At 44.1% G+C, this 23,463-nt stretch overlaps 1 protein-coding gene across 1 annotated transcript in view; it reads right to left on the bottom strand.

Annotated features, from left to right (window-relative positions):
- The window catches only part of ERN1 (endoplasmic reticulum to nucleus signaling 1), a 371,447-nt gene that overhangs the window by 136,463 nt on the left and 211,521 nt on the right, over positions 1-23,463 (bottom strand). The window contains exons 11-12 of the mRNA XM_069199936.1: positions 22,923-23,041; positions 14,960-15,151 (exon numbers count right to left, since the gene is read on the bottom strand). Coding sequence (XP_069056037.1) covers positions 14,960-15,151; positions 22,923-23,041 — 311 coding nt within the window. The remainder of the gene's footprint in view (positions 1-14,959; positions 15,152-22,922; positions 23,042-23,463) is intronic.

Raw genomic sequence — 23,463 nt, 5'->3', positions numbered from 1 at the left:
GGGCCCTCTTACGGGGGCCCCTGCAATGCCCATGCCAGTGGCATGGGCACTGCAGGGGCCCCCAGGGGCCCCGCGACCCCCCCCTACCGCCATCCGGATCCCGGCGGATGGCGGTAGGGGGGGTCGGAATCCCCGCGGCGGTGCAGCAAGCTGCGCCGCCGTGGAGGATTCAATGGGGCGGCGGTACACTGGCGGGAGCCCGCCAGTGGTGCCGGTCCGACCGCGGCTTTACCGCCGCGGTCGGAATCCCCATTGGAGCACCGCCGGCCTGTCGGCGGTGCTCCCGCGGTCCTCCGCCCTGGCGGTCTTTGACCGCCAGGGTCAGAATGAGGGCCATAGTGCCCATACCTTATCAAAAGGACTAAAATCATATTTGAGTCAATAATCCTATCCACCAAACTCTAATTAAGGCCCAACTCATCTTGTACAAAGGAAATACTACAACTAATCTACACTGTCACAAGGAAGGTTGGAAATCTACCTTTAACATTGAACTGTTACTTACTATTACTATCATTTTTGGTATAAAAAAAAGGCTCCATATGCACATGGGTAACAACCAACTGTATTTACAACAGACAAGGCACTTGTCAATTGCAAATACTAGAAAAATGTTTTGCAGCTCTGAAGATAGTTAAGAGCATGGTTGGCATCAGCTCAACAAAAAACTAGAATCAGAATGCAGGCTTTGGAGTCCAAAACAGATTTATAGCAATGATTCACCAGCACTAGCCAGAAATGAAATGCAGAAATCCTTCAGGAGAGCTTCTGAAAATAATGCTTAGCCTTTTTCTACATGCACTTTTTCATTTCCTAATGAGATTTGAGTGTAAATTAAACAACCTTTGCACAGTATTGAATACAGTTCTCTAGTAACTGGTATCTTTCATAGATTCACATACTTCAATCATTCTCAATTTTCAAACTGGAGATCTCCCTTATTACAAGACAGGAATAACACGGAAAAGCATGCCCATAAGAAAAGCAATGCATTTGTTCAGGAGCACACTCACCTTTCTGGCCTCAGGTTTGGCCAGTTTCAAATGAGGTGATCGAGTTGAGCACTGCACTTCCCCTTGGACCCACTATAGCTCAGATTTCAGAGCACAAGAGTGAAGAAGAAATGCTGACCATGGAGGAAGGAGGGTTGTATGTAAATTTATGATAGATGCAAGGCTGGAGATCTACAGCATTGGAAGGTTCATAGATTCACTGCTTCAATCAGAACAGCAAGGAATTACATTGACCTACAGGATGAGGGAAGCAGACTCACTTTCAGTAAACCAGATTGCTCAGACCACAGGACCCAAGTAGCATCTGGTGAGCAGGTGTCTGTTGTTCCAGGGTGCAGCACAGCAGATGCCATGGTGTGGTATCCTAGTGTCAGTGCAGATGGACTACTTCTTGTTGAGTGTGCAAATACTTTCTCAACCAGGGAACAGTTAGGTTTCTCGTTACAAAAGGTGATTCAGGCAGAGACCCAACTTGATATGCCAAGCTTGACGTCTCCTAGCAGGAAGTTCAAATAAATGAAGTCCTAATCTGAAGTTTGAGATCCTTCCTCCTACCTATCACTTTAGAATAACGGGCACCTGCAGAAATTCAGTGCCCTTTCCACACTGTTAGGAAAGAAGAAATCAAGAACAAACGGATTGTCAAATAAAAGCACCTTCAGCATAAGCTGAGAATTCATTTGCAAAGTCAATTTGTCTTTGCAAAACTGCCTGAATGGATTTTTAATTGCAAATGCCTAAATCTCACCTATTCGTCATGCAGCTATCAAGGCCAGTACTCAAGCAGGCAAAACTATGGTAACGAAGCCATTGGAACTGATCCAGAAACAAATAGACCACCACTACTTTAACAAAATCATTAAACAAGCCGAAAAAAGAAGAGAATAAAACAAATGCAGAGAGTCACCTCTAGAAACCTATCATATACCCAGTGACGTTAGGATAACTTATTACACCAATTTTTTTTTTATCTCTGTCCAATCAAGGGGAAAAGATCATTACGAAGCATTTGAAAATTCTAAATGCAACCGTCAATGATTGGCAATTAACTTTGTTCTCCTTTAAAAGAGGACCAAACATCAGGGGCAAGCTTATACACACATCCTCAGGCACCAGAAATTGCCCTCATAGTTAATACCACTGTATAAGGTCTCCCACAAGTCAAAGCCCAATATCCCTATGGAAGGTGTAGTACCTGTCACTATGCCAGAGTCTCCAAAACTATTCCCCCAGGAACCAATAAACCACTGACCATCAAGAAACACACTCACTGTAATACAGAAAATGTGATAAATAGATGATCACTTGACCATGTAACCTCGGATACATAGGCATGACAGAGGAAGATTTGCATCTGGATCAAATGAACAATAGCAATCCAATAAACAGTGAAAATGATATAGATTGGGTCATTTTAGATCCATTCAAGAGTTATTCGATACAAATAACGACAGTAAAACGTCTTAGTACTAAACAGCGAAATCCAATGGCTATAAGTTGGGACCACTAAGCAGGAACTCTAGCACACTGTCTTTGTTTGCAAACAAAGCTGTTAAAACTGGGAAGGGGAAATGTAGATAAAGAGGCCAAGGACTGAGGACTGCTGCTACGTTTGCAACCTTTCTCAGCGAACCAATATTGTTGAGGAGAGTTGGTTCTTGAGTAAGAATTACTGTAAACCCTCTGTTCTTTTTTCTCAATGGGCCTAATTGTTCAGCTGAAACATGTCGACCAGCAGGATACAGTGAACAATACGGTTATCCTTAAAATCCCCACTTTCTTTCTGTTTAAATATCCCTCTAAAAATCTTCAATTAAAAATAATCAAAAGGTGGTGGATAGGGATTTTTAATAACTTTTTCAGGACCCATCTTCTCAAAGCCCATTGAGACTCACCCACTTCCGCTAAAAGTACTCTTCGAAGCTTCAGGAAGACCATCCGCCCCACCCAGAAAAAACTGTTGGACTAATGAGACATTCCGATGATGAAGCATGCCACCTAGGTTGGTTGGTGAAGGTTCATTTTAATTTTTTATTTAATTTCCACAAAATTCCAGAGGCCACAGACTGTGATTAGGTGTCCCCTCTCTCAGGCAATCCCCGAGTTGATAACCCTATGCCCAGACAGCCTTTAGTTTGATATATTGTTAACATTTGGGAGGTAGTTATCCATCCTCTTCTTTCCCCTTTTGTTTGTTCTGTAACTTACCTGGCAGTCAAAGCGACCCTGGATCACCAGAGTAGTGACTGCCTTTACAGAGGTGGATGCCACGTAACTAACTTCTCTTCCCAAGCGTACCGATATGGATTCGATTTCTATTGCAAGGTGCTAAAATTGGTGTCAATGTTATGAGACAGTTTTTGGCTGCTGCTGTAATGGAGTCGAAATTTGGATGGTCTGCAGTTCATACAGGTGCGGAGTTTGAGGCCCTGTTGCTTGTGCTGTCATAAGCTTCACTCCGTCCTCCTACATGTAATTCACAATAGGGATGGCTTTGACTGGTTTCCTCTTTTACTCCATAATGTCCTAGAACAAGCACTTTATCTCGTGCTTCTAGTGTCATGGGTTAGTCAAATCACTTTGTTGCTCTTTGGCAAGCTATTAAAGTGAACTAAGTCATTAGATGGAGAGCACACCTGAGATAGTGGTTTACTGGCCTTAGATTGGCCTAGTCTTCCCCATCCTGCAATCTCACCCTCTTCTTCACACTACACTTCTTCACTTATGTCTAAACATCAGGAAAACATATTGCAGCTGTGCTAGATACAGTGATATTTTCGGGCTGGCGGCAGAGGCAACAAGCCCTGAGAAGGTACTCGCGCTTTGCATCGCGTTATGCGCCTCTATACTGCGATATTATTTTAAAAGCTACCTTTATAACTATTTGTGTTCTTTTTTAGTTGTTTATTGCCCTGATTTTATAGGACTTATTGTAACCCCCTTACCTGCACTCTAATCGGTTCTCCCACCGCTGTTTGGCGGGTCCGGTCTCTGGGGTATTGATTTTGGGTGCCATCTTGGAGTGGTGGTCACTTTGGGCGCCATCTTAGAGTGGTGGTCACTTTGGGCGCCATCTTGGAGTGGTGATCACTCTGGGTGGGGTTGCTGACGAGCGGTCTAGCGCTCCGGCTGAGTGGAGGGACGCCTATTTAAGGCGACCTGCCCTGGGGGCTGCCCTGAGAAGGTACTCGCGCTTTGCATCGCGTTATGCGCCTCTATACTGCAATATTATTTTAAAAGCTACCTTTATAACTATTTGTGTTCTTTTTTAGTTGTTTATTGCCCTGATTTTATAGGACTTATTGTAACCCCCTTACCTGCACTCTAATCGGTTCTCCCACCGCTGTTTGGCGGGTCCGGTCTCTGGGGTATTGATTTTGGGCGCCATCTTGGAGTGGTGGTCACTTTGGGCGCCATCTTGGAGTGGTGGTCACTTTGGGCGCCATCTTGGAGTGGTGATCACTCTGGGTGGGGTTGCTGACGAGCGGTCTAGCGCTCCGGCTGAGTGGAGGGACGCCTATTTAAAGCTCCCCCCAACGCGCAGCGGATACGCGCAGCGGGCGTGCCTTCGCTGTGCCAGAGTCGTGCCAGAGTCGTGCCCGTCTGCGCTAAGGAAGCGCGGCTCGTGGCAGAACTCTGGACCTGGTAATCATGACTGTTCGTTTGAGAACCTATAGTAGGTCCGATTTACTGGCCCTTCGGGGTCAATGTACACGTTGCGAGTGTTCGCCTGTAGGCCCGTTGTGTGGCCCATATCACTGTAGGTGCGGTGTATGGTCATTGGAACCCCCCTCCCTTATACGCTCCTTAGGGCCTGCTGTAAAGAGGATAGGACAACGGGACTTGAGTATCTGGAGCTTAAACGTCAGATCTGTGGTAAAGCACTATCAGGAGATTTACGACCTTCTTGCTGATGGTTCGCCGGATGTGCTTTTTCTGACGGAAACGTGGCTCCAGGACTCTGACTCCTCGATAACTAACTTAGCTTTTCCCCCAGAATATGCTATTTTTACTTTAAATCGTACGACTAGAGGTGGAGGTATTGCGATGGTCACCAAACGGTGTTATCCCTGTCAGTGGAAAGCCGCTGAACTTTTGGGGTGTGAGGGTGCCCTATTTAAAATAGCGTTTAGTCATCAGTTTACCTTCTCTGGGTTATTAATTTACCGGCCTCCGGGCTGTGATTCTGTTTTTAGGGCTACTCTTCCTGAGTATATTAGCATAGAGGCACTAGGATGCGCAAATTTTAATGTTGTGGGAGATCTTAATCTCCATTTGGACTGTCCTTCCTTACCTACTATTAGGAGCTTTTTGGCGGATCTTGAGGCTTTACAGCTCTCGCAGATGATTACCTTCCCCACACATAAAGGTGGTCATATTCTTGACCCGTTCTTCACAAATTTAGAAGGTCTCAGAGTTCTTGGTTCCTCTCAGTTGGTCTGGACAGACCACATGCTGGTGAAAATGGCATGCTCTCTGTCTGACTCTCCTTTTGTATCTCAGGATAGATTTGTTCTTAAACGACACTGGAACAAATTAAGTCTGGAGGATTTTTATCATCAGCTCGAGAAGGCTCCTTTAGGTCCGCTCACTGAGGTCGATTGTGGATACGACTCCTTCTGTGAGTGGATTTCTGGTGCCCTCGATTCTCTGATTCCTATGTGTTGGTCTAAGTGTCACCGGAAGGAGCCGAGCCCTTGGTATGACACTTCCTTGGCATCTCTTAAGAGGGTCTGTAGACAGGCCGAAAGATTATGGAGGAAGTCATATGACTCTGATCTGAAAATATGTTATCTTGCTAAAATCAAGATTTATCACAGGGCAGTGTGTCAAACTCGTGCCTCCTTTTATGCTCAACAGTTTCAGAATTCTACCAATCCATCGAAACTTATTTTTAAAGTATTAAAGGACCTGATGGCGAAGAGAGTAATTGCAGGGGAAATATGCTCGGATTCACATTGTGAGGGTTTGGCCTCTTTCTTTCATGAAAAAGTGCAAGCCATCTATCGCACTTTCCCAACGGGTTCCCTGATGCTAGAGCAGGTTGGTCGCACCTTAGGTGAGGGGGAATGTCTTTCCATCTTACCCCCCTTATCTCTGGAGATGTTTGACTATCTCAGTGCCAAAATTAAGTCTGGCTCTCCGGCTGACCCGTTGAAACCCGCCCAACTTAAGACTCTGGCACCGGTTTGCCGCTCCCCGGTACTGTCCTTGATCAACCTGTCTCTTTCTTCTGGAGTGGTTCCCGTTAGATGGAAGCAGGCAGTAGTTACGCCAATTCTGAAGAAGGCGACCCTTGACCCCCTTAAACCTGAAAGCTACCGCCCTATCTCCCTTCTTCCTTGGGCCACGAAAATAGCAGAGGCCCATGTGAATGCCACTCTTACAGACCACCTTGGTAGGTTTAACATTCTTGATCCTACCCAGAACGGGTTCCGCGCGGGTCATAGTACGGAGACGGCCCTCCTCTCGATGGTCGAGCATCTGTGCTCCGTGATGGATTCCGGTCGGACGGCGGCACTGTTGTTATTAGATCTTAGTGCCGCCTTCGACACGGTCTCGCACGGAATTCTGATTCGGCGTCTTGAGGAGGTGGGCGTTTCTGGCTCCGCCTTGCACTGGTTTCGTTCCTTCCTTATGGATAGGTCATTCCAGGTGGCGATCCCGCCCGGTAAGTCGTCACTCTACCCGTTAGACCAGGGAGTCCCACAGGGGTCTTCACTGAGTCCCACCCTTTTCAATCTGTATGTGAGACCGTTGGCTGCGGTCGTCAAGCGGTGGGGCCTAACCATGGTATCCTACGCAGATGATACGCAGCTGGCGGTCACACTGAGTGGGGACTCAGACCTGGAGGCTCCCAGGTTTTGAGATGGTCTGCGGGAAGTGGCTAACTGGATGAAATCCAACTGTCTCCAGTTAAACACCAAAAAGACGGAGATTATGGTGGTTGGTAAACAGGTGGTTTTGTGGGATGATAAATGGTGGCCTTCGGAGTTGGGTGCGACTCCCCTCCCAGCGGCAGAGATAAAAAACTTGGGGGTATGGTTTGATTCTTCTCTGAGTTTCATCTGTCATACCAAGAAGGTGGCGGCTTCTTGCTATGGCATCATCAGAGGACTTCGACCTATCCTCAAATTCTTTGATGCACCTACAAGACAGCTGGTGGTTCAAGCATCAGTGCTGTCTAGGTTGGACTATGCCAACTCCCTACTGGCGGGGATAAACCAGTCAGAATTTCGGCGGCTCCAGCGGGTTCAAAACGCTGCGGCCCGACTGGTGACTGGTCTCCCCAGGCGATGTTCGGTGTCCAATACTCTGCGCTCTCTCCACTGGCTCCCTGTGCAGCAGAGGATTAGATTTAAGGTTCTCTGTTTTGCATTTAAAATCTTAAAGGGTACTTCCCCACAAATCATGGAGAAATTGCTGATTCCTTATGTTCCCTCTCGCACTCTTAGATCGTTAGGCCAGAACTTAGCAGTGGTTCCGCGCTTTAAGCTGAGCAGAATTGGGGGCCGCTCTTTTCGAGTCCTGGCAGCGAGTTGGTGGAATTGTCTTCCTCCACAAATCCGGGCCATTGATGAGCTCCTTCAGTTTAGGCGGGCTATTAAGACCTTTTCATTTGTCTAAGCTTATCTGTTGTGTTTTGTCTTCTTTTGCCCGCTTTTAGTGCTGTGTTGTGTTTACCTTCTCAAAGCGCCGGGACGCCCCTTTGCTGGGGCAGCTGTGCGCGGTACAAATAAAAATAACATAACATTTGCTGTGGAGGCTGCAGCCTATTTGGCTGATAGAAAGGGTGGCAGTCATCTGGTTACTGTCCAAGTGCTTCATACTCTAGTGCACACCACTAGAGGAGGATGATTGCAATCTGCCTACATCTCCCTTAACAGACTCATACTCCAGAACAGACTCCACAATTAATTTGCCTGGGCAATCGTCCAGCTCTGAATGTTGATCCTGTATGTTTTTAATGCTTCCTCTGAAGAGGTAGATGCACTGAAATGTACAGTGGGTCTGATGACCCAAAGTCATTGAGAGCTATCGGTAGGATGGCACTTCAATGGCCTGCTAAAGTGGTGAAGTTGTCACTGTCTACAGTGTCCACTGGCTTCACCGAACCGGAACGCCCTGACAATCCTTTATGCTTGGTATACAGCTGCTCACCTGAAGGGGTAGGTGAAGCTCAGTCTGGACCAATATGTCCAATCAAGGCAAAAACATTATCTGAAGAAAGGGACAGAGTAGAGTTCTGTTCAGGGATATCCTCACAATCGACAGGAGGAAGAAATCTGAGATGTTTATTTTAAAACCTTTATCAAAGTTTTTACAACAAAAAAGAAAAACAAAACAATTAACAAGCAGTAACAAAAGACAACATTAGAGATCCACATCATTGGTAACAAAAGCTGGGGCACAATGCCAAAGTGTAGCATTGAGGCTACCAGTATATTATGAAAGTATGACAATCTATGCTGCATAATTGTTATAAGGCTAGAACCCCAGGCATAAACAAGCATTATATGTCCAAGAAACCATTCTTCAAGGAATAATGTACTGTGTAATAAACAATTTGTTCAATTACTGCAATCAGCATCCAAAACCAATGAGGAGGACATGGGGCAGGCTTTGGCCTTTTTTTCCCCCTCAGCTACGTGATCTAGAAAGGGACTCCAAATATCTTTTGGTTGGGATCTCAGGGACTGCACAGTAGACTATGTATCAGCAGGTTCCTTAAAATATAGCATTGCACAGCCGATTTGAAACTGCTAGGGTGGGCCCTCTCATTCAAGCCCTTGCCGCCTGGCGCCATGCAAGCACCAACAGCAGTGCAACCAGGTGTCATCTGCTCCGTAGAACATCTGCAACGCAATGTGAGAGGTGCGCACGGAAGCTAAAAAAGTTTTTGTGTTCTTGCTAAGAACCTGCACTAAATTGATCCAGAATGCCTCAATAAGGGGGCAAGACCAAGCCAAGTGCATAAAGTCTACAGGATCAGAGGAACAACGAACGCACTCTGAGGTGCATGTGCTGTCTATAAGGTGTAGCTCCTTAAACGTGTAGTAAACTCTATTGAGGAAATTAAAGTGTACGAGCCTGAGCCTCTGGTTGATAGAGGTTGATTCTGTTTGCTCACAGCAATATCATCAGGCTTTTAAGGAAAGCCTCACACCAAGATATCTTTCCTGTATCTCAGTGTCATGTGGTACAATTTAAAAACTCACCCACTCATATTGGTGGTCAGGTACAATTGTGTTAGTGATGGGTACTCTACAGGTTCATTGGAAAATCCGCCCAGCAGACAGAGGAACCGTGCCTCAGCCTATAGTATGCAAATAGATGTCACGTATTGGTTTTCCCTGGAGAGCGAAACTGTTTCAGCAGTATGAAACTACCTGTGTTGGATAGCTGTCCAATTGTAGTGAGTGACACTGGTTGCAGCATTATCTGCACTGACCAGACCATAGTGGGTCTCAATGCTGTGTTATTTAGTAGTGGCATCTGAGGGGAATATAAAACTGCATAGCCTGTACACTTCGCACGAGTCGCAAACGCCCAGTGTGTGCATCAAACTGTTTCAACAAAGGTATGCCGTCTGGGGATCAGAATGGACAAGAACTGTATTGAGTGCTCCTTGTTCTACCTGGTCATGTTCAATAGGGAGATGAGGTGCTTTACACTGCATTTTAGCCCAGTAGATGAGCTAGTGCAGTTGGGCTGCTAAAAGATATTGCTCTGCATCCTGTACCATAAATCCCCCTTGCTGGTATGAGCGTGCCAGTCTGTCCCAGATAACACGTGGCACGCCACTGCCTGCCCCAGACCAGTCTAGTGAGTAGGGAGCATCCTTTGATTAGAACAAATCTTTAACTGGAGAGATGGGGATGTTAACAAAAAGGTATAGCAGCTTGAGAAGCATCAACATCTTGAACAATGCCTGCCATAGAAAGAGGGACAGTCAGCCAGCACTCAATCCATGTGGAGAGCTTATCCATTATCTAGCCATAACTGTCTCTTATTGGTAATTCCCTGTCTCTGTTCACTAGGATACCCAGAAATGTGACTCTCCTCTTGCAATACAAGTGGGAAATTCTAGCATTCACAAGTCTCACCAGTTAGTTGGAATATATCTGATTTTGCCAAGTTTGTGAATAGGCCCCAGTAGCCTCCAAATTGGATGGTATCTGGTATAATGGGGTCTAGGTCTTCTGCAGGTGTTGGGTGTCTTCCGCTTACAGAGAGACCAGGGATCTACAGGTGGGGGAATGCCATGCTGTGCTCAATGTATTTCTCTCACAGCAGTGAAACAAGGAGTTTAATGGCTAATGCAAATAGTAACAGTGACAAGAGACAGCCCTGCAGCGTGACCTTGACCACCCGAAATGCAGAGGACAGGCAGCCATTTACTTGGACCCTAGCTATGGGGCCAAAATTCAGTAGCCTGATCATGTTCTAAAAGTGATGTCCCAAAACTATTCTATGCAAAATTGTAAAAAGGAATGGCTGCTCCAGGGCGCTGAATGCCTTACTGGCGTCTAAAAATACCTCCATAGCTAGCACCTCCAGGCTAATGTGGTGTATCAGAGCTATTAATGTTCCCAAATTATTAGAGGTGGCCCTGCCAGGAATAAAGTCCGACTGATCAAGCAAAACCAGCTCCAGGACCAATTGGTTCAACTTATTAGCCAGCCCCCTCACCAAAATCTTACTGTCTTCATTTGAGAGAGATAGGGGTTTATATAACCTAACGCCTTCGGGTACTTTACGGTTTCAAGATAACAGATATGTCTGTTGAGTTACTCTGCGCACATGATCGGGTACTCGAGGACTCCTGCCTCCAGTTTTTATATTTCAAGGTATATTTTGGTCCACCAAAAAACTATGCCGCAAGGGCCTCCTGCCCCCCAGTCACTGCTGAGATGCCCAGCAGATGTGTGCAACCTGTTTCATGTTCTGTGGAGTTGCCCGAACATTTAGCCTTACTGGGCTAAGGTGAGGGCATAACTCTGACAGTTTCACCCACAGTATATCCACCCATCAGTGCACCTTCTCCTCCTCCACAACATCATCAATGCCCCCAAAATGGATGCCCACTCCTACTGGTGGCTTGCTGCCGCCGTTAGAGTAACTAAAATATGTATCCTCCACCACTGGCGCTAATCCAAGGGCCCCATCCTGACAGAATGGGAGGTAGAAATCCGTAGAGTAGCCCTACATGAACAATTCATGCATAAATTCAACTGGAAGTCTTTGAAAAGGTTTGGGGTACATTCCTAGAGGCAGTAGAAAACCCATTCTAAACCCGGCCCCATGGGACCGCCCCTACACGCTCCCCCAACCAGAAATCGTCAGCTCCCTAGAGACCTACACAACTAGTAGTGCCTCTGTACCATACTCTCCCAACCCTCAAAAGCAAATCGCAGGAGCAGTGTTCTACCACTGTTGCGCCCTTCTCTGATTGTTGAAAGCCCTCCTGCACCCCAACATGGGTCTACCATCAGGGTATCTTAGCACCCATGACTGACTCTGCCCACTACCTCTGCCAACTATCCTCTTCTCCAACAAACTTATGATTGGAGCCCATGCCCCCTTCTCCACTCATCAGCTCCCCCCAGCACCTACCCCCCTCAAGGCCTTCTTCCATACTCCCCACTACGATGATCTTGGTTTTGATGTTATGACAAGATTGAGATAGATGGCGCCATTCTCTTCCCACCAGGGTTATGCCCTAACAGACAGGCAGGGTCCGAATCCAGAGGAAATCCTTTATCAGACTTAGTGCCCGCAGCGGGATGCCCTGTTTGCAGTGCCCTCATCAAAGCAGACCACCTAATCTGACCTATTTGCTTTCTTGGGCCTGCTTATCTTTTCTATATAGCCCCTGCTTGGGGATCCACCCATCCTCCTTCTTTTTCTAGCTTTCTTGTCAACTTGTTCTTGATGCTTTCACGCTATTTTCTTGATAAAATAGAAATAAAGGTCAAAGCAACAAAAAAAAAGATAATAGATATGAGGGCCTCCACTGAATTAATGGGCAGTGAGCCAGTTTCATAGGTGTCCTGATATAACTTATTATAAGTAATTGTGGGGCAAGAATTTCCTTTAAGTCTTTAGAGAAGAGCCAGGTACGATGCCTTAGGTGAAACCAAGTAGCCGTCACTGTCTCCTGCAGTGCAAGTCATACAAACAAGAACTTGTGCCTGCCCCCATCTACCCAGGCCAGGCTCACCACCTCTAGAAATTCATCAACTTATTCTTAATATGAAGCTGTACCATGAGTTTACAATGTCCGAAAATAGCTCTGGAAGACTTGGAATGTGTGTGTGGTTCCCGATAGGGGGACCCATGTGCTGAACATAAGTATCGGACCACTGTTCTCAGCTGTGCACCTTTCAAGAGGCCACTGGATCACTCCCCCCTTTCCAGATGGAATGTTTGGGCAGGTTTTCCATGACAGGCAACCTCATGGTCAGCAAACTCTTTAAACTTTGTCAATAGATCGTCAAAGGAAGCAAGGATAGGAGCGCTAAGGGTTAAATCGCAGCTCTGCTGTGCTGCGCAGTAGCTAGGTCTCTCTTTGCACTGTAACAGAATTCTAATAAATTTGAGGACAATTCTGCGCTTTGATATCGCTATACCACAAATATAGGCCTTAATTTCCGCCGGTCATATAAGAGATCAGGAAGCCTATGTTTATTTTTATGTATTCATGTATAGCTTTGTGAGAAAACAGGGCTGATTGCAGAGGCCCCCTAACTTTTTGCCCCCATTTTCCACTTTTTGCTGGTGTTTTCCTGACTCTGATGGTGCCCTGGGTACTGCTAACCAGTCCCCAGGGCCTGTGCTCTGTGTAAAATGGATATGCAGATTAGGCTAATTATAATTGGCTAAGTTAACCTACCTATAAGTCCCTAGTATATGGTAGGGCATGTAGGTTTAGGGACCAAAGCATAGTGCACTGCTGAGGTGCCCAGTGTCATTTTAAAGGCAGGCCTGCTTTGCTGGCTGCTTTTAAATTAAAGTTATATGCAAATTCGACTTTGGAATTAAAAGTAGTTCCAAAGTCTTAAACTACCTTATTTTTACATATAAGTCACCCCTAAGGTGTTCCTTATGTGCCCCTAGGGCTGGGTGCCATGTAACTATAAGCAGGGACTTTATAAAAATAGTTTTATAAGCCCTGGTGAGGTAAAAACAGCCATATATCCGTTTTTCCCTCATAGTAGTAAATGGCATTCATAGGCTAGAATGGGGAGACTTTATTTTAATTTTTAAAGTCTCTTTAAATGATGCATACCAAGAGTTTGGTATCAAATTAATTGTTGTAATAAATCCCACAACTTCCAGTTGTTGGATTTAATATAACTTGTTCAGGTAAAGAGTTTTAAACGTTACCTGAAAAGTTACCAATTTCAGCCCTGCATTGTTTTTGCTGCTGTGCTCTGATTGGCCAGCCTCAGAGCAGCTTGGCCAAGCTGCCTTGATGAGGTGTGAAGTGGCCTGGCTTCACACAAAGGAATGTGGCTGTGGGAAGGAATCTCCCCTCAGCAGATGGTGAGGCAGGAAGGGGGAGGGCTGCCATACTGGTCTTCAAGGCAGAGAAGGACATTTGGCGCAACCAGCAACACCCCCACATCCTGCAACCCCAGACAACTAGGTGCCCCCTTGATTAGATTAGGAGAGGGCAGGAGAGGGGTGTGTTTATGATTTTTAGCCACACCAGTGGGTGGGCTCAGCCAGATGTAACCTCCAAAAATCAGATTTTTAGAGAATGTTGCCTACTGGGATTGATTTTTGCCACACTTCCCAGGAAGTGGTCATCATAGGGGGAAGGACCCTGCACCTGATTGGAGAACCAGGACCCCCCTGCTTTTCACCCAGGAGCAAGGATAAAACTGGCAGATCTGCACCCACACCTCAGTTCCCTACCACATCCAACAAGGAAGAACAACAGAAGAAGAAGGACTGCACCAGCTGCACACTTGGACTTCACCCTCCACTCATCACATTTTCCCTGGTGCACCTGTGTGTTTGCACTGCCCTTCAGGCTTTGTTGCACCAAAAAAAAGCCGTTTATTTAACTGCATCGAGTCAACTACCTTGGATCCATCTTAACACTTCCTGCAAGTTTCTTCCTGAAGAGAAACATGCCTGTGCAGGTCTGCTACGTATTTCCGAAACTTAGACCATGCCATGCAGTCCCCACTTTTCTGCAAACATGTTCACCTTTTGAAACAACCTGAACTGTGCTTCTTACCTCGTTAACATGGTCAACATGTGATAATTCATCCTCATCGTTCACCTGGTTTTCCCCTCATGAGATTTCTTACAGCCAGTTATATTATAATCACAACCTATTCATTGACATTCTAGCTAATTCAATGTGATAGCATCTGGTGTACTGCTTCATTTATGCTTCCCCCTTGCCCTGCTCACTAAGTTCATGCCTTCCAGATATTGTTAATAAACCCTTCAGAGGTGGAACAGCTTAACACATACCTGCAGAGGGGAGGAGCTTCTAATGGCTTCATAGAACAAAGAATCTGAAGACTCCCAAAAGTTCTAATATGACTACACTTAATGAGCATCCCTCGAACATTAAATTGACATGAATTGTAGAATAACATATATTCTTCAATTAGCACCATGGACACAGTGTGCACGGCCAAACTTGCTGTTATGCAGGTGTACGGAGGTAATAGGGCCACGTGAAAGGCTAAGGATATGTTGCCCAAACTTCTGAAAGCTCTCAATTTTTTATGTACAGATAAACAGTATTTATTAGCCTCAACTGTTAACCAGGCTCCTGCTTTATCTAGTACAATAAACAAGTCCATCTTAGTACTTTTGTCTTAACTGACAAAGATTTTGGTTTTATTTTGTTCTGAACATAATACATAATTTCAAAGCCGAGATGCTTTAAGATCAGATAATGGAAAGGTCTAGTTTACCTTTGGATACGTGATCACAAAAGCTACCCATCCTGCCAACAGGAAGGTACTGAATATGATGGTGGCCATGTCTTTCAGCATTGTGTCGACAGGTGTTTCTGGCTTTGGCGGAAAACGGCTGTTCTTCTCTTTAATTTCATTCGCCATAGAAGGGAACAGATCTTCTGAGGGTTTCTCAACAATGTCAATCACCTAGCAAAAAAAGCAAAGAGTACATTTTGGCTTATAAGAATTGGTAAACTGTGGAAACAAAGGTTTAACACTGAGGATTCTGTGTTCTGACAAATGGCACACTAACAGCAAGAACACAACACATTAAACAAACCTTATTAATCAGAACTGGAAAAGTTGTAAATTCTTAATTGTGATGTTAATAACATGTTCCAAGGTTTGCCAACTGCAAATATGTTTTCCTGAATTTGTGCATGAGTATGTAGAATTTTTCATACCACTTAGTAAGAAGTTACGTTTTCCAAACTGTGTTTTGGAAGCAAATCTTTGAGACTTCGGAAACACAAGATTTTCCCAGCAGTGATGTATGACAGAGAGTAGGCATTTCTGTGCCTCTCCATGTTACTCTTCATTGGTGAGAGACCTCAGTTGCAGAAGATAGTTTGGATGCTACCATATATCGGTATTTCTTGGCATATTATCAGTCCCAAATGGTTTAGCTCTTAAGAGGGGGCTGTGGAGGAAGAAAAGTGAGGATCCTGCAGGGTCAGAGGAAATTAACCCCTGTTGTCAACACAGATGTAACTAGCATCAATAACACTTAAGAGTTGACAAGAGTGCCAGTCAAAGCCCCAAAATTATTGGTTCACCGCACTAGGTGCATCACCTCTGAGTAGTGGAACCCTGGTCTGAAAAGGTAGCAAATTAGAAACAGGCTTGAAAGTAATCAAAATATCTAATTCAAAACGACATGGATGTAAAAAGAATCTGACTTTTTTCAGAGATCTGCTCCCATCCGAGATAAAATAAATGATGAAAATAAATGTGAAATTCTGGAAAGTGTGCCTAATAATGTAAACAAATAACAAGTGATTGAGAACTCTGGTGGAAAAAGTTGGATTATTGTACCATTCTCATAAAGGGATGCAATGTACTACAGGCTCAATGTCTTTTTTTTTTTTTGGCAAGCTTTCAATTGTCTTCTTTTTTTCTTAATTTATGGCTTCAAGGAGAAGTTCAACAGCAAGGAAGTTCACATATCTTCTGAATCGCAAGGAAGATCCCTTGTTGACTAGCTAGCTTTTTAAAAATTCAATCTTAGAAAAGGGAACTTAAGCAGAATATTTACATTCATGCCCATGAAATTCACTCCAAGGGTCTACTATCTCCAGTGACATCCCCCACTCTACCCTCCACTAAGAAACGTGAGGGATGAAAAACAGGAGTGTGCAGAGGAGTAAAGAAGGAAGCAGAAAAGAATCTTCACACTTTGGTAAGTGACATTACTCAAACCCACCTTCAGACCCAAGCCCGGCCCAAATTTGGAGCATCTATTTCAGCTCATTTCTCCTCGTAGTTTCCTTTGAGGTCACTGTTATATTTTCAACTGAAATAAACGTGATATGTCATTTTTAAATTAAATATAAATGAATATTGACATGATTATTCCCAGTGGTCCTCTGTTCCCCCTTTTCCCCCCTTGCACTGTCTTGGTTCCTCCTAGAACACTCGTTCTGAGGATTCTGAAGTGAAGTGATGTGGTCAGTTTATTATTGATGCCGACCAGCAGCGAGTAGAATAAATACACCTTCTCTCATTCAAGCCAACTGCCTCAACTTTACTGAAGAATACAACAATCACCTCAAGTCAAAACCTCTCTTGGCTGATCTCACGTGAGCCTCGGGGATTCAGTGTTCAAGATCCTTCTGACCAATGCTCAAAACCGATACTCTATTTTACCTCTGCTTCACCTCCGCAACTTTTGAGACTTGATTGAAATAAAACACTTCTTTGTGCATTTGCAAGCTCTTTTAATACAGATCCACAAGTCCAATCCACTGCAATATCTATATCCATGAACACTGTCTCTGTTTTCTGCCATCTCCTGAAGGTGGTTAACTCTTCTTTTGAGTGCATGCTTCAGAAACTCCTCATTAAGCTTCTCAACTGGGAGTGCCCTGGGGTTACTCACTGGACTGGTAAACTCCAAGACAATACCGATGAGTCTCCGGGTTGCTGGGACAAAGAGAATAGGCAATGCCCTTTTTAGGTTAAGAGCCTTGCGTTTAAGGGGCACAACCAGCATCCTTCATTCACCTTAAGTCAGGAGACTACATCAAACAGCAGTGTTTCACTCAGTCGATTTTAAGAGGAATCTTTCTGGGATGTGCCCAAAAAGCCTCTGTGCCCAGTCTCCACGATGAGCTTCTCCTTGGTGGCCAAGATCCTACTGTGTCAGTTTCTCCAGTTTCCCTTGCTAGCTTCTGGATATGCCACACAGCCTCCAAAAATGCCAGCAGCAACAGTACGCTGCAGCACTCTCTGTGATATGTTACTCTCTCCTGACCACTTCATTATTGTGTTTATGACTTGAAGCAGTCTAGTTTTAGCTGGTAAATTCGGGTGCCCAACTTTTATGATTTCAAGGGCCAAGTTCAAAGTTGGAGAGTTTGTGATTCTTAATTAAAAATCCTTGCCACTTCTACTGCCAGCAAATCCTTGGGTGTGGAAGCTTGATGTCCCATCTCATACAGATGTTTGTGGTCGCCTTGGTGCTAATAACAGGAGTGTCGTATTTGATGTCTTACACTTGTTTATAACCATCAAGATTTATCGGAGGAAATGCACATGTAAAGTTCATTTACAAACTTATGAACAATACATTCCCCTCCAATAGCAGATGGTAATGTCTGGATCAGAAGCTTAAGCATTTTGCACTTTGTGTGGTGCAAAAACGATCTAATCTGGTTTTCTGTATCTTCTAAAAATGTGACCTATAACTCCCTGTTTCACAAGCTCCCATTTGTGTCTCGTATCTCCTTGCCTGATTAAGTAATCTGCTTGCACGTTTTCTAAATGGGGTACGTGGTGTGCAGTTACTGCTATTTCGTTTGTGATTGCGCATTTCCATATTTCTTGGGTTAATTTTGACAGAAGGTGAGACATGGTTCCTTTCTGGTTGCAGAGATAAAACATTAGCACTGTGCAGTCTGTCAAGATTTCGACAATCTAATTTTCTATTTGCCCCTGCAGGGCCTTTAATGCCAGAAAGAGTTTTTTAGTTCTAATAGATTTATGTCTTTAACTACATCCATCCGTTTATGAACTCTGAATCGTAGATTGGTAGTGTGTGCCCCCACCCTGGTGTGATTTATCATTTCTTGTGATGTCCTGTGGAACTAACAATCAAAATCTCTTTCCCTTTACCATGGTGCTTATGTTTCACCGTTTTATCTCCTCAACCCTGCTTTCAACAACCACTAGATATTTCCAGAGGCCCTGAGTTTGTGACCATTGCCTGTTTAACTATTCCTGAATTGGTATGCAGACAAGCACTGGAATGAAGATGAGTATTATTATTCCCAATAGTTTTATAAAATTCCTTACTGTAAGAGACTGTGATATCTGGTAAAGAGGAATTAACTTCTGTAATGCTGCAACTCTCCTCACAATAAGTTGCTTTACATCTTGTTGCAGCTAGGGTTGCCCCTAGAAAAGTCTTTATTTTCTCTGGTGTAGGAAACAATTTATTTATATTGAATGTAAATTCCATTTGAAAAAGTATCTACCACTATTTGTATGTGTGTCTCGCTTTCACCAGCCAGTCGACTAGGTAAGGATAAACATAAATCATCTGTCATCTGAGGTATGCTGATGTTTTTGTAAACACTATTGGTGCAGACCTGATGCCTACAGGAATAACTTTGATTTGGTAATGTACTCCTTCCATTACAAACCTCAAGAACTTGAAATTAGCTGATTCTATTCGAGTAGGAAAGTGGGCATTCGCGATGTTTATTGCTGCAAAAAAAAAAAAAAAAGGTTCTATTCTAGTAAGGAATAACCTCCTGAAGAATAGTCATCTGGAGTTTCTGCGTTTTGATGAATCTGCTTATAAAGCACATGTCCAGTAAAGGTCTGACAATAGGAGCTTTTACACTCCTTTCTCTTGCTCCTAAGGTGGTAGGCTTTCTATTGCCTCCTTCAAGACTAGTACATGTACCTCAAGTTGTTGAGTGGCAAGTTGTTTTAGTTCTAGTTTGTATCTCAGATTTTGTTTATTTTATCACTGAAGGATTTTTTTTATTTGAAGCAATAGCCACAGCTTATTAAAACTACCATTCCTTTATCAGTTACTTTTAGCCACTGTTGACCCAATGGCTTTATATTGTCTTAGACTGGTATTAAATGTTGTAGTAGGTGTATTAAAAAGAGTGGAATCCTTTGAAGATTGGCCTCTGTATTTGCCTCTTCCTTGCAACGACTGTCTTTGATGCATACTCTGTTGCGATTATCCTGAAGAAAGTGCCCTCCTGGAGCCTTTGAACAGTTGTGGGAAAACGCTTTTTTCCTGATCTCTTTCATCTACTGATGCTCCTCTTTCCCCATAGGATTGGTTGTATCATCACCCTACTTCGTAGTAACAAATATAGACAATTGGCTACCTGTGGAATGAATAGATTTTCTCTTGTTAAAAGAATATCCATAGTTTTGGCCTGCACCTCCTGTTTGAAACCTGAAATAAGTAACCAAACATGCTTTATTAAACCTGAGCCAGTAAAAAGTAGTTGACTAGATGTGCTGGCCGAGTCCTGATTCTCTTCCACATCTGGTTTTCCTCTTTTTTGGAACTCCTCTGGAAGATGCTGTAATGACTCTACTACTTCATCCCACACCTGGTGGGGGAGCATCTGTTTGAACTGGTCATGCACTACTGCGTAGTGGCTTGTCTTCGTCTTCCTGCCTACTGCCACCACTCCTTTACTACCCTTAACTGGTGGAGGTCCATGTGTGTCCGCTGATGTCCCTTTCCAAGTTTGAGCAGCAATTAATTAATCTGCCGCTACATATGATATTATATCTATATCTATTGCATGTTCTTCCTGCTGCAAGTGAGATGGTGTTGATGGTGCATTTCTTTTTTTTTTTTGCTTACGACCTTCATATGTCCCTGAAGTATTTTTTCCCTTTAAGGTCTCTGATTGTATGGTATATTACTGAATCCTCAAAGCTTTTTTTCCCCACTTATCTTCAGCTCAGCAATTTCAGGGGTATCAACCACTTGAATTTTTCTTGCCTCGAATATCTCTTGTCTTTCAAGTGTTACAAGTGTTATCCGGGGCAAGGGATTTTCTTTTTGTTTTTTACCTTAATTGTACAATGAAGCCAAGTTTCAAGGTTTGTCTTCAACCTTCGGGTTCTATCGTGCTCATACGTCGGTTCTGATGTTTTGCCGGCAGGTCCTGAAACTCAATCGTGCTCCTAAGTTTATATTTGTGTTGTTGACCTAAATATTGTTCTGATGTTGACGCCTCAGCCTTCTCCTTCCCAATCTCACTCTGTACCCGCTCTCAAATATGAAACCTTGGAAGCCTCCTTTCCATTGGAAAGGCCTTTTTGAATCTCTTGAACCTTCGACTTATATTCAGTCAGCTTTGATCATTTGTCTTTGAAGGTTGTATGCCTACGGTTTTCTGCACCTCTATTATTTCTGTGAAAACCACCTTGAAATCAGAGTCTGAGCGATGTTCCCTCTGAGCAAAAACCTAATGTCCTACAAGGATGGCATTTGCTTTCTCTCTTTTTCCAATTCTGAATGAGCCATATAACGTTTAGAGCGTATAAGCGTTTCTCAGTGAAATAAAGTTTTTGATTTGAGTGATGAGCAGGCATTCCAGTTCTCCTACTTTGAGGTCTCTCTGAAGGCATAGCATACGAAAAGGCCATTTGTCATTTATGGCAACATTTTGTTACAAGTTCAGACAAAATAGGAACAAAGTGCGCACACTGTGGAGAAGTGTGGCTCAATGGTTAGCGCAGCAGACCCCGATGCAGAAATCTGGCCTGGGACCAGGGTTCAATTCCCGCCTCGGCGGGTCTTGGGCTCAATTGCCTCAGACCTGATAATTCTCGCATCAGTGCCTAATCTAATTCATGGGTCCCACTCTGTAACTCTGGGCAATAGCTTGCTTAATCTCCACAACGGCCCCAACAGCGCTGGGATGCCTGGCTTCACCTTAGAGGTTGCCCAGGAGTGGGCACCTCACAGGGAAAAGCCAGGAGGGGCTCCACAGCGGTATGCGTACAGCGCCTTGAGACCCTAACAGGTGAGTAGTGCGCTATACAAGTACGAAGTTTACAGTTTACTAGAAAATGCCCCACTGAGGCCTTGAAGACATCATCCCTCTCTGCACACATGTTCTGACCTAGTCTATGCACTTCAGTCTAAAAACCCTGCCTCCAGCGATGTTAGTGGTCGAAAGTGTTGCAGTGAAAGTCACCATTGAATAATGGAATTTAAAAAAAAAAAAAAAAAAAAAAAAAAAAAACACACAACAATCTCTGGGAGCACTTCTGAAACACCTCCAAACCCACTGAAGGAAAAAAAAAAACTAAAATGTAATTCATGTATAATGGCATTGTGGGTTCATGGTCGATGTCATACCCAAGTTGATTCCCATAAAGAGAGAGCAAAGGTATAACATTAACACATCCAGACGAAACCACCATACAGTAGATTTAGGAATAGGATGAGAGTCTATCATTCCACACTGCAAAAACACAGACCATCCCAGGAAGCTGTTTTTTGGGTCCAGAGGTTATTGTTTACCCCCGATACGGTAGATGATTTAACTGGAATGACTCTTACCAGTATCACTATCACAACGCGTGAAACCAGCTATTCCACTACAGTCACTCCTGAGATTACATCTCCACTGCTTGGTTAATGAATGACTTGGTCTGTACGAGAGTGATGCCTGCAGCTGTACCCCCTTGTCTTGCAATGTTTGCCTGACTGACAACCCTCAAATCCTACATCAGACACTTGAATGATTTTTGCTATAGGTGTGCATCAACAGACCTGCTGTCGTACAGATGAACTTTAGGAGGGATTTGGCTTAGGTAAGGCGGTGTCTAGGCTTAGGGGAGAACTCTCTTCTGGCAGGGTGTTTAGGGCATTCTGACCTAGGATTCAAGAAGCAGCAATCCGCTTTTATAAACTGTCAATTTTTTTCTGAAATCACCCAAAATAAGATATGGCCACTAGTCACCTTGTGGTACCTTCTCTTGCTGCCTAAGGAAATGAGGTCAACTTCTTATGAACCACAGGGGAAGTGTTAAGGCGTCGTCAGCAAAAGGTACTGCTCCCATTGGTTAGCAAGCATGCCAGAAGGCTGGTGGGTTCTGCTGTAAACCGAGACCTTTTGCTTCTTTGCTGATGGCTGGTGTGACATCCCTCCCGTGTTGCCCCTCCCAAAATTATACGTGGGTTTCATCTTCCCCAGGGCTCTGTCTTCCTGTTAGTGTTTAAAGAATTTATTGGATGGGTCTCCGCTACATTCTCTAAATGGGTGCAGGTTCTGTAATAATTTGATTGTACAAGTAACATGTGCGGGGCCAAAGCGCGGGGCCAAAGCGTGGGACCATCTGTTAGATTGTCTCAAAAATCCGGACCTCGACACCCCTGCACATTCCCTAGATAAGGAGTTTCATTTAAATAGCCATTGCTACTATACACTTGAGAGGCAGTGTGCATGTAACACTGCTCACTACTGGAAAGATGGGACGCCATATTACATAGAATCCTCTACATTAGAGGGGCGCGGGCGACGGGCGTGCAGAACTAGAATATCTGGATGGGTCTGGAGTGGAATTGCCGTTCTATGTCTCCTATTGGTATTTTGTATACCGCTGAACACCATGGATAGATAACAAGCTGAAACGCAATGATTATCAATAAAAAATATAGTTTAAAAAAAAAAAGTACAACACTGTCATGATCATTTACAACCTCCTCAAAACTCGTCTTTTCTGAGCTGGCCGAGATCACGTTTTCTTGGTCTTTTGGCAAACTGTGCGGAAACTTCTCCAGGATTTTCGCCGGTGTCGGTAAGGGAATTTCATGATGCCCTGAAGAGAAATTAAAAAAAGAGAAATGCTGTGTCGATGCAAAATGTTTTTATCCCCAATGCAAACAGCCACATAAGTCTGGAGGGAGAACTGACTGACTACGATGTTTTTTAAAAGATGTCCTCTCAGCTGCTACAAAAACATTTGACAGAGGGAATGAGCTTTAGATTCCGAAATATTTCATAAAGCTTTATGGAATGGAATCTGGAAATAAACTTCTAAGCAACACCTGTGAATATTGCTGAGAAGGCTACGAGATTCTGCAAGAGATGCGAGAGCATCGATTTCAAGCTGTGGATATTACTTTTTAACATAATCTTTCCACCGAAATACGATGGATCCTGACCAATTCATGATAACAAATTTTGTATTTTTATGTACAAAAATAGTACAATGTGCTGAAATCCAATATTCAGTGGAAT

This window comes from Pleurodeles waltl, chromosome 7 (genome assembly GCF_031143425.1).
Source record: "Pleurodeles waltl isolate 20211129_DDA chromosome 7, aPleWal1.hap1.20221129, whole genome shotgun sequence".
Taxonomy (NCBI): Eukaryota; Metazoa; Chordata; class Amphibia; order Caudata; family Salamandridae; genus Pleurodeles; species Pleurodeles waltl.
This window is presented reverse-complemented; position numbering and strand designations above follow the sequence as displayed.